The sequence below is a fragment of the Hemiscyllium ocellatum genome, chromosome 32 (genome assembly GCF_020745735.1).
Source record: "Hemiscyllium ocellatum isolate sHemOce1 chromosome 32, sHemOce1.pat.X.cur, whole genome shotgun sequence".
In the NCBI taxonomy this organism is placed as follows: domain Eukaryota; kingdom Metazoa; phylum Chordata; class Chondrichthyes; order Orectolobiformes; family Hemiscylliidae; genus Hemiscyllium; species Hemiscyllium ocellatum.
The window spans coordinates 7,084,957-7,097,234 of NC_083432.1; the positions used below are offsets into that span (position 1 = coordinate 7,084,957).

The 12,278-nt window shown below is 47.6% G+C and overlaps 1 protein-coding gene across 1 annotated transcript in view; it reads left to right on the forward strand.

The window, feature by feature from the left end:
• LOC132830693 (1-phosphatidylinositol 4,5-bisphosphate phosphodiesterase delta-3-like) overlaps positions 1 to 12,278 on the forward strand; it is a 178,907-nt gene that overhangs the window by 37,966 nt on the left and 128,663 nt on the right. The window contains exon 2 of the mRNA XM_060848503.1: positions 412 to 567. Within this exon, the coding sequence (XP_060704486.1) occupies positions 412 to 567 (156 nt within the window). The remainder of the gene's footprint in view (positions 1 to 411; positions 568 to 12,278) is intronic.

Here is a 12,278-nt window from a genome sequence, read left to right on the forward strand (position 1 = left end):
CCCGTGTAATGCCAGGGATTTAGCGAGGTTTTACAAATCAACTGAGGTGTTCATATCAATGGAATGTGCCCAGAAATTGAGGAAAAATAGAGTCCTGGGAGTGAACAAGGGAATGAGATTAGACCAAACTTTTCTGGCTGAAGAGCGGTGTTTGCGATGTGCAGATTGTAAGAGCTGGGCTGATAGGTTGCTAAGAAAAGGCCATTCATCTGGTCAAATGACCACGACCTGAAGTTAAACATTAAACATGAGCCAAAAGGGTTAACTAACAACTTTTCTTCAACGTGTTCATTTTGGTGCTCACCTTTTGAAAGAGAGATTCCCGACAAGCGAATAAAACAGGATCTTTCTGGATGTTGTGTTCATTGAGTTGTTATCTTCTCTGACCATTTGTCTTCCTGCCTCTTGCAGCACTTCGTGAGGATGAAGATGTGAAATTTATGATGGTAGGCAGCAACTTGCAAAAAATCAAATCGAGATTCTGGAAGAAAAATCGACAGATGAAACTGCAGGAGGACGGTTTGTCTGTCTGGTGTGAGTCCAAATCCGGGAAAAAGCCATCCACTTGTGAGTATCTGCCTGTGAGCACAACATCATGCACATCACTGCTTCCCTCGGCACAGGTCTGCCTTGAGCATTGGTCATGGAAACATTATTTCTGAAATATTCTTTCACTGCTAAAGGTGCTATAAAAGTGGGCGGCACAGTGGTTAGCACTGCTGCCTCACAGCACCAGAGACCCAGGTTCAATTCCCGCCTCAGGCGACTGACTGAGTGGAGTTTGCACATTCTCCCCGTGTCTGTGTGGGTTTCCTCTGGGTGCTCCGGTTTCCTCCCACGGTCCAAAGATGCACAAAGGTGAACTGGCCATGCTAAATTGCCAGTCGTGTTAGGTGAAGGGATAAATGTAGGGGAAGGGGTCTGGGTGGGTTGCGCTTCGGCGGGTCGGTGTGGACTTGTTGGGCCGAAGGGCCTGTTTCCACACTATAAGTAATCTAAAAAGTGCAAACTTTTTCCCCAATCTACTGCAGAACAACAGTTAACACATAACTGTTCAGACTTGCTGAAGCAGGAATCCTAGACCAGACATCTGAATAAAGAGTGAGACTTTCAAATCTCCTTTGCTTTAGAGGCTGATAAAGAGAAGGCTTTTTGTCAGAGATTTAAATGACCTGCTATTTGACTGTGATAGAGGTAAACTATCCCCGCTTGTCTATCTGTTACCTCTGTGGTTAACCACACCGTCCTGTCCCAGTGTCGCTCCTACATCACTTGGCTGATGCACCATCATCCATTCTTATCCATTAACTCCTTGCCAGTGAGTCTCTTGCAGTGATTTCTTTTCCTGTTCCTGCACCATAATCTCTGACTCATCTCCCCTCCCCATGCAGAATTCAATTAAACCCCCTCCTTTTTCCTCAGTTGAAATATTGCAGCTCCATGACATTATATCATAGAATCCCTACAGTGCAAAGAGAGGCCATTTGGTCCATTGAGTCTTCACTGGTCTGTCGAAGACCATTCCACCCAAATCCACTCGCTTTCCCCATAACCCCACATTTCCCATAGCTAATCCACTTAGCCTACACATCACTGAACTCTATGGGCAATTTAGCATAGCCTGTTCACCTAACCTGCACACCTTTGGACTGTGGGAGGAAACTGAAGGACCCAGAGGAAACCCATGCAGACACAGGGAGAACGTGCAAACTCCACACAGACAATTGCCCGAGGGTGGATTCAAACTTGGGTCCCTGACGCTGTGAGGCAGCACTGCTAACCACCAAATTAAGCGGTGTCCCTTTGTCTAAACCCATCCCTGCCTCTCATCCACCATCTCTTGACTTCTGCACTCTTGTTAAATGAGCTGATTGCTCATCCAATACCCAGAATTTGATGTGCAGAACTTTACTCCAATTCAGTATTGGGAAGATTAAAATCAATGTCTTTAGTCCCCAGTTGAAACTGGTAGCTGCCAAATGCATCCCTCTTTCATAGCAACAGTCTGTAACTAAATCAGATGGTTGATAGCCTCTAATACTGTCTTTGAACCAAGCCGTGTTTTGAACCACATATCCCCTCTCACAAAGGTTTCTTACTGCCACCTTTTGGCTCTGTCTCTGCTTTATCCCCTCTGAAACTTTGCTTGTTCCTTGTACCATTATTCATCTGGGATGTGGCCATCAATGGCTGGGCCAGCATTTAGTGCCCATCTCCCCTTATCCTTGGGAAGGTGATGATAAGCTTCTGACTTGAACTGCTGCAGTCCATTTGCCGAGGCAGACTCAGTGCTGTCAAGGAGGGAATTTCAGGATTTTGATCCAGCAACACTGAAGGAATAACAATATGTTTCCAAGTCAGACGGATGAGTGATTGGAGGGGAGCTTGTAGGTGGTGGTGTTCCATGTATCTGCTGCCCTTGTCTTTCTAGACAGGAGTGGTCATGTGTTTGGAAGGTGCTGTTGCAGGAGTCTTGATGAATTTAACAAGTGCATCTTTGAGATAATACACACTGCCCTGGTGGTGGTGGTGGAGGGAGTGGTAATTTGTGGATATGGTGCCAGTCAAGCAAGCTCTTTTGTCCTGAATGGTGTCAATCTTCTTGAGTGTTGTTGGAGCTGCACTCATTCAGGCAAGTGGTGTGTATTCCATCACTGTCCCAACTTGTGGTTTGTCAGTGGTGGACAGTCAATGGGAGTCAAAAGGTGAGTTACTCAGTGCAGGATTCCTAGCATCTGACCTGCTGTTAAAGTTGCAGTCTTTACATGGCTAGTCCACTTCCGTTTCTGGTCAATGATAAGCCCAGGATACTGATAGAGGGGGTTCAGTGATGGTAATGCTATTGAACACCAAGGTGCGATGGTTAGATTCTCTCTGGTTGGAGATTGGCATTGCCTGGCATATGTGTGCTGTGAATGTTACTTGCCACTTGTCAGCCTAAAATGGGAATATTGCCCAGATCTTGTTGCATTTGGACATGGACTGCTTCAGTATCTGAAATATCACAAATGGTGCTGAACACTGCAATCATCAGTGAACATTCTAACCTAATGATGGAGAGAAAGCCATTGATGAAGCAGCAGAATATGTTTGGGCCTAGGACACTACCCTGAGGAACTCCTGGAGATGATGGATCTCCAACCACAACCATCTTCCGACATGCTAAGTAGTCTGCAGCCTCTAGTCATGAGTATTCTAATGTACCCCGAGCTGGTTTCCCACACATTACCCTCTTTGAACTGAGGTTATCTGAAACTCTGCTGCCCATATCCTTATTCACATCAAGTTCTTTCTTCTTTCTCCCCACAATGGCTCAGTTTTAAAATTATCGTTCATGCTTTTAAATCCCACATTGCCTCACTTTTCCCTATCTCTGTTACCTCTTCTAATCTCACAACGCTTGTGATGTCTAAGCTCCTGCAGTTCCTATAAGTCCCAGAATGGTCATGGCACAGCAGGAGGCCACTATACCAGCACCGGCTCTTCAAACAAGTCTTATGACCTACTGCCATCTCCTGCTTAACACCCACCCCCATCCTTACACAAATTATTTCTGTTTAAATAATCATCCAATGCCCTTTTGAATGGCTCAACTATCTCTCCCTCCTTTCCAGGCAGTGAATTCCATACCCTAACTACTCATTATGTGAAGAATTTGTTCTGACACCACCCTTGCTTCTTTTGCACACCAGTTTAAATCTGTGTCCTGTTGTTGTTCCTTCCTTCCTGGACAGGAAGAGCTTCTCCCTACCTGCTCTAATCGTCCCACTGATAATTTTGAAAATCTCTATTAAACCTCCTCGTCACCTTCACTAGGATATCATAGCTATTCCAGATACATGGCTGAGGGGACGGACAGGACTGGCAGCTCAGTGTTCCATGGTATAGATGCTCTAGGAAGGATAGAAGGGGAGGCAAGAGAGGAGAGGGAGTGGTGTTTTCGATTGGGGATAACATCACGGCAATACTTAGGATGTTCCTGGGGGATCATCCAGTGATGTTAGATGGGTACAACTGAGAAATAAGAGGGAAATGATCACTTTGATGGGATTGTACTACAGGCCCCCCAATAGTGAGTGGGAAATTCAGGGACAAATTTGTAGGGAGATCACAGCTGTAAGAATAATAGGGCTGTAATGGCAGGGGATTAAAACTTTCCAAACATAGACTGGGACTGCCAAAGTGTTAAGGGCTTCAATGGGAGGAATTTAAGTGTGTTCAAGAAAACTTGCTCAATCAGTACGTAGATGGCTGTATTAGAAAAGAGGCAAAACTCAACTCCCTCAAATAACTATCTCCAATCTCCATTCCCCAGTTACTGCCTAACAATGTGGTAGTTACCCTTCCCCCCAACTTTCACCTGAAGACCACTTTTATCTTTATCCATAAGTACCTTAAAACTTACAAAATTATGATCATTGTTCCTGAAATGCTCCCCCACTCACCTAGCTGGGCTCATTCCCCAATACTAAGTCGAGCATGACCCCTTCCCAATTTGGACTACTTGTATACTGTTTCAAAAACCATCCCTAACAAAATCCCTCATTCAAGTCCCTCTACTAAGTAAGTCTTAGTAAAACCACCCACTGTAATGACCCTGTCGCCCACCGCCCATTGGGAGGCCTGTAGTACAATCTCCTCAAAGTGATTGTATCCTTCCTATTGCTGAGCTCTACAAAACTTTGTGCTTTATTAACCGCCCTCTCCTCCTGACCTTCCACCTTTAATGACTTACCCTGAGGTCCCTCGAAGCCTGTTCCCCATTTGAATTTGTGCCCCCTATTTTCTATTCTGAGCAAAGTGTATCACCTCACTCCCCTCTACATTGAACTTCATCTGCTAACTAGCTGCCCTTCCATCGACTCGACAATTACCTTTTGAAGGTCCACAATGCCCTCTTTACAATTAATAATTCTTCCAAGTTCCGCATCATTAGTAAGTTTTGAAATTATGTTTTGCGTGCAAAGAATTAGATCATTAATGTATAACAGGAAAAGTAAGGGTCCCATTGTGGACCCCTGTGGAGCTCCTTCCAAACCCCAAAACATCCATTGAGCTCTGTTCTTTCCCAGCACTCCGCCAATTTTGCATCCATGTTGCTGCTGTTCCTTTTATACCATGACCTACAACTTTCCTGACAAATCTGCTGTGCAGCACTGTATAAAGTTCATTCTGGAAATTCCACCTGCACAGCATCAACAGTATCATCCTCTTTGAGCCTTTCTGTTCCTTCTTCAAAATAAAATTGTGGCAAGTTAGTTCAACACTTTGAACATCCATACTGACTCTTCCTAATCAACCCACTTTCATCCATTTAATTCCAAATCTTTAATTTAATTCTGAATAATTGTTTCTCAACATTTCTCCACCACTGAAGTTAAATTGTCATCACTGGGATTATGTTCACCACCTTTCTTGACTGAGGCCATAATGTGTGCAAGCTGAAAATGTGTTGCTGGAAAAGCGCAGCAGGTCAGGCAGCATCCAAGGAACAGGAGATTCGACGTTTCGGCATAAGCCCTTCTTCAGGAATGTATGTGTGCAAGCCCAATCTTCTGGCATCTTCGCACAGTTCAGGGAAAACTGAGCGATTACGGGCCAGTGCTCCCACAATTTCTACTCTCACTTTCTTCAAAATCTTGAACATTCGCAATTTTAATTGCTGCAACATTGGTGTCTGTTCCTTCAGCTGCCTGGCCCCCTGATTTACAACCCTCCCCCACATACCCTACCTCTCTTTCCTCCTCAATTAAAACTGGTCTCTTTGACCAAGGATAACCCCGCCCATAACCCCGCCCCCACGCCATCTCCCGTCGCTTCACGTAACCCCGCCCCCACGCTTATTTCCGTCACGACGCATGACCCCGCCCCCACGTCGAGCAACGTCACCACGTCTAACTCCGCCCCTACTTCGATCTCTGTCCCCGCCCCTAACCCCGCCCCCAGCTCCAGCTCCAGCTCCAGTCCCACACCAGGTCCTAGCTCCCAGCCCTGCCGGATTTTCACCATCCCTCCAGATCTCCCCCTCTCTGAGGATGAGAGATCAGTCCTCAGCAGGGGCCTCACCTTCGTTCCCCTACGCCCTCGGATTAATGAGTTCAACACGCGGCGAGATATTGAACAATTCTTCCGCCGCCTTCGCCTCCGTGCCTACTTTCACAACCAAGACTCCCGCCCACCCTCTGACGACCCCTTCTCCCGCCTCCAACACACCCCATCCACCTGGACACCCCGTGCAGGCCTCCTACCCGCCCTCGACCTCTTTATAGCCAACTGCCGCCGTGACATCAACCGACTCAACCTGTCCACCCCTCTCACCCACTCCAACCTCTCACCCTCAGAACGTGCAGCCCTCCACTCCCTCCGCTCCAATCCCAACCTCACCATCAAACCCGCAGACAAGGGAGGCGCGGTGGTAGTTTGGCGCACTGACCTGTACACCGCTGAAGCCAAACGCCAGCTCGCGGACGCCTCCTCTTATCGCCCCCTTGACCACGACCCCACCTCCCACCACCAAACCATCATCTCCCAGACCATCCAGGACCTCATCACCTCAGGGGATCTCCCATCCACCGCCTCCAACCTCATAGTCCCACAACCCCGCACCGCCCGTTTCTACCTCCTGCCCAAAATCCACAAACCTGCCTGCCCCGGCCGACCCATTGTCTCAGCCTGCTCCTGCCCCACCGAACTCATCTCCCAATACCTCGACACGGTCCTGTCCCCTTTAGTCCAAGAACTCCCCACCTACGTTCGGGACACCACCCACGCCCTCCACCTCCTCCAGGATTTTCGCTTCCCCGGTCCCCAACGCCTTATTTTCACTATGGACATCCAGTCCCTGTACACCTCCATCCCCCATCACGAAGGACTCAAAGCCCTCCGCTTCTTCCTTTCCCGCCGCACTAACCAGTACCCTTCCACTGACACCCTCCTTCGACTGACTGAACTGGTCCTCACCCTGAATAACTTCTCTTTTCAATCCTCCCACTTCCTCCAAACTAAAGGAGTTGCCATGGGCACCCGCATGGGCCCCAGCTATGCCTGCCTCTTCGTAGGATATGTGGAACAGTCCATCTTCCGCAACTACACTGGCACCACCCCCCACCTTTTCCTCCGCTACATCGATGACTGTATCGGCGCTGCCTCGTGCTCCCACGAGGAGGTTGAACAGTTCATCAACTTTACTAACACCTTCCATCCCGACCTGAAATTCACCTGGACTGTCTCAGACTCCTCCCTCCCCTTCCTAGACCTTTCCATTTCTATCTCGGGCGACCGACTCAACACAGACATCTATTATAAACCGACTGACTCCCACAGCTACCTGGACTACACCTCCTCCCACCCTGCCCCCTGTAAAAACGCCATCCCATATTCCCAATTCCTTCGTCTCCGCCGCATCTGCTCCCAGGAGGACCAATTCCAACACCGCACAACCCAGATGGCCTCCTTCTTCAAGGACCGCAGATTCCCCCCAGACGTGATCGACGATGCCCTCCACCGCATCTCCTCCACTTCCCGCTCCTCCGCCCTTGAGCCCCGCTCCTCCAACCGCCACCAAGACAGAACCCCACTGGTTCTCACCTACCACCCCACCAACCTGCGCATACAACGTATTATCCGCCGCCATTTCCGCCACCTCCAAACGGACCCCACCACCAAGGATATATTTCCCTCCCCTCCCCTATCAGCGTTCCGCAAGGACCACTCCCTTCGTGACTCCCTTGTCAGATCCACACCCCCCACCAACCCAACCTCCACCCCCGGCACCTTCCCCTGCAACCGCAGGAAATGTAAAACTTGCGCCCACACCTCCACACTCACTTCCCTCCAAGGCCCCAAGGGATCCTTCCATATCCGCCACAAGTTCACCTGTACCTCCACACACATCATCTATTGCATCCGCTGCACCCGATGTGGCCTCCTCTATATTGGTGAGACAGGCCGCTTACTTGCGGAACGCTTCAGAGAACACCTCTGGGCCGCCCGAACCAACCAACCCAATCACCCCGTGGCTCAACACTTTAACTCCCCCTCCCACTCCACCGAGGACATGCAGGTCCTTGGACTCCTCCACCGGCAGAACACAACTACACGACGGCTGGAGGAGGAGCGCCTCATCTTCCGCCTGGGAACCCTCCAACCACAAGGTATGAATTCAGATTTCTCCAGCTTCCTCATTTCCCCTCCCCCCACCTTGTCTCAGTCGGTTCCCTCAACTCAGCACCGCCCTCCTAACCTGCAATCCTCTTCCTGACCTCTCCGCCCCCACCCCACTCCGGCCTATCACCCTCACCTTGACCTCCTTCCACCTATCCCACCTCCATCGCCCCTCCCCCTAGTCCCTCCTCCCTACCTTTTATCTCAGCCTGCTTGGCTCTCTCTCTCTTATTCCTGATGAAGGGCTTATGCTCGAAACGTCGAATTCTCTATTCCTGAGATGCTGCCTAACCTGCTGTGCTTTGACCAGCAACACATTTGCAGCTGTGGTCATCTGACCTTGAGCTTTGGTGTCAAATCCTGTTTCATAGCGCTGCTGTTGAACACTTTGGTATGTTAAAGGTTCTGTGTAAATACAGATTGTTGTTAATAATTAGGGTAATAAAGAAGTGTGAGGGTTGTGTACTGGAAAGTTTCTGCAGTATTTGAGATCTCGAGACTGAAGCACTGTAACAGATACAGCTATCCAAATATCCATTACAGTAATCTCTCCTGGAATGCAAAATATCCATGTGGCTGCCATGTTTAAATTACACCTGCCAATGGATGAACATCATGAGAATATTATGTGTCGAGATTGGAGGCGTTGGTTTGTATCTTGAACTCTGATCTCCCCCCAGAGTCTGGGAGTTCACTTCAACCACACGCAATGAGCTTTTCATAATCAGCTTCAAGTCAACAGAAATCCAACTGCTGTCGGGAAGGCAGTGAGCAGGCGTGGATTTAATCATGTGTGTTTGAGCATGGCTATAATATGTTCATTTCTGTATTTGACTGAGAGTGAGAACCAGTGTGTGTCAGAGGACAGTGATGATTGGGGAGATCCAGAGCACATCACATCAGGTTGATGCTGCATTCAGGCCCTGTCATTGGGTCGAGTTCAGTTTAGCTGGCACAGAGAATTCCCATTGGACTCAGTGGGAAATATGCATAGGGAATGGTACTGAAATTAATGGCACATGTTTCAGGTCTTTTACAATCTATTGCTCACACTCTGTGTGGGTCTTATTTGTCTGCCTTCCCCTCTCTATCTGAAGGAATATGATAAATCATCCTCTCAAGCAGCTAAGATTTTCTTTATCCTCTAAAAACTTTATTTGAAAGTATATTCCAAACTTTTATTTTTACAGAAAGTTCAGTAAAATTCAACATTTTTCCACACAGCTTGTCACACCTGGAGGTATATAGCTCAATATAATGTCAGCGTCCTTTCTGGGTGGCTGAGATATTTTGAATAGGGAATAGTAGATAGGAGCAGGAACCTGCTCCACCATTCAGTATAGTCATGGCTGATCATTGAGCCCAATATCCCAATCCTGCCCTCCTCCCATATCTCTTGATCCTTTGAGCCTCAAAAACTACATCTACCTCCTTGAAAACACAATCTTTTGACCTCAGCCACCTGAACAGTAGTGAATCCCACAAAGAATGAAAAGAACAAAGAAAATTTACAGCCCAGGAACAGGTCCTTCGGCCCTCCAAGCCTGAGCCGATCCAAATCCACCATCTAAAACCTGCCGGTCAATTCCTAAGCATCTGTATCCCTCTGCTCCCCACCTACTCGTGCATATGTCCAGATGCATCTTAAATGAATCTACCGTGCCTGCCTGTACCACCTCTGTTGGCAACACGTTCCAAACGCCCACCACCCTCTGTGTGAAGACTTGCCGCGTGTATCCCCCTTAAACTTTCCACCTCTCACCTTGAAAGCGTGACCTCTCATTATTGAATCCTTCACACTGGGAAAAAGCTTATCTCTATTCACCCTGACTATACCCTTCATGCTTTTGTAAACCTCAATCAGGCCCCCCCTCAATCTCCTTTGCTCAAATGAAAATAAATGTAACCTACTCAACCTCTCTTCATAGCTAGCATCTTCTATACCAGGCAACATCCTCGTAAACCTTCTCTGCACCCTCTCCAAAGCATCCACATCCTTTTGGTAATGTGGCGACCAGAACTGTACACCATACTCTAAATACGGCCGAACCAATGTCTTGTACAATCTTAACATGATTTGCCAGCTCTTATCAATACCCCGTCCAATGAAGGCAAGCATACCATACGTCTTCTTGACCACTCTATCCACCTGTGCAGCAACCTTCAGGGTACAATGGACCTGCGCTCCCAGATCTCTCTGCCCATCATCTTTTCCCAAGGCTTTTCCGTTCATTATATAATTCGCTCTAGAATTAGTCTTGCCTAAATGCATCACCTCACATTTGTGTGGAGTGAAAGCCATCTGCCATTTTTACGCCCAACTCTCCAGTCTATCTATACTCTCCTTCATTCTCTAACAGTCCCTTATGTTTTCTGCTACTCCACCAGTCTTCATGTCATCTGCAAACTTGCTGATCATGCCAACAGTGCCCTCTTCTAGATCATTTATGTCTATCACAAACAACAGTGGCCCCAGCACTGACCCCTGTGGAACACCACTGGTTACCTTTCTCCATTTTGAGAAACTCCCTTCAATTACTGCTCTCTGTCTCCTGCTGCTCAACCAGTTCTTTATCCACCTAGCGAGAACACCCTACACACCATGTGACTTCACTTTCTCCATTAGTTTACCATGGGGAACCTTATCCAATGCCTTACTAAAGTCCATGTATATGACATCAACAGCCCTTCCTTCATCTAACAATTTGGTCACTTCCTCAAAGAACTCTATTAAGTTGGTAAGGCACGATCTCCCCTGCACAAAACTATGTTGCCTATCACTGATAAGCCCATTCTTTTCAAAATATAAATAGATCCTGTACCTCAGTACCTTCTCCAGCAACTTTCCCACCACTGATGTTAGGCTCACTGGTCTGTAGTTACCTGGAATATCCCTCCTTCCCTTCTTGTACAGGGGGACAACGTGAGCAACCTTCCAGTCCTCCGGCACCTCACCTGTATTTAAGGATGCCACAAAGATATCGGTCAGGGCCCCAGCTATTTTCTGTCTCGCCTCCCTCAGCAAACTGTGATAAATCCCATCTGATACTGGGGATTTGTCCACCTTAATAACCTCTAGCATACCCAACACATCTTCCCACTTATGTCAACGTGATCCAAACTAATCAAACATCTATCTCTAATCTCAAGATTCATCATGTTCCTCTCCTCCGTGAATACTGATGCAAAGTAATCATTCAGAATCTCACCCATTCTCTCAGGTTCAACACACAGCCTTCCTTCATTATCCTTTAGTGGACCAATCCTTTCTCTTGTTACCCACTTGCTTCTTATATAAGAATAAAATGCTTTGAGATTCTCCTTTTATTCTGCTCGCTAAAGCTATTTCATAACCCCTTTTAGCACGCTTGATTCCTTGTTTAAGACTTGTCCTACTCTTCCGATATTCCTCCAGGGCCTGTTCTTTTCTTATCTGCCTAGACCTTATGTACGCTTCCCTTTTCCTCTTGGCTAGTCGTACAATTTCTCCTGTCATCCACGGTTCACGAATCTTGTCCTTCCTATCCTTTGCCTTCCTGATGAAGGGCTTTTGCCCGAAACGTCGAATTTCCTGTTCCTTGGATGCTGCCTGACCTGCTGTGCTTTAACCAGCAACACATTTTCAGCTCTGATCTCCGGCATCTGCAGACCTCACTTTTTACTGCACTGCCGATAACCTATCTTTGAAAGCTTCCCCCCACATCTCAAATGTGGACTTCCCTTCAAATAGCTGTGTCCAATCCACATTTCCCAGCTCCTGCCTAATTTTGATACAATTGGCCTTGGCCCAGTTTAGCACTCTTCCCTTAGGCCAACTCTTCTTTATCTACAAGTATTATAAAACTTATGGAATTGTGGTCGCTGTTCCCAAAGAAATCCCCCACCACAACTTCTACCACCTGTCCTGGCTCGTTCCCCAGTATCAGGTCCAATATGGCCCCTTCCCTCCCCAGACTATTGAGATACCGCTCTAGAAAGCACTCCTGGATGCTTCTTACAAATTCTGCCCCGTCCAGACCTCTGACGCTAAGTGTATCCCAGTCAATGTTGGGAAAATTAAAATCTCCCATCACCACTACCCTCTACATCTTTCCATAATCTGTTTTCTCCCCATC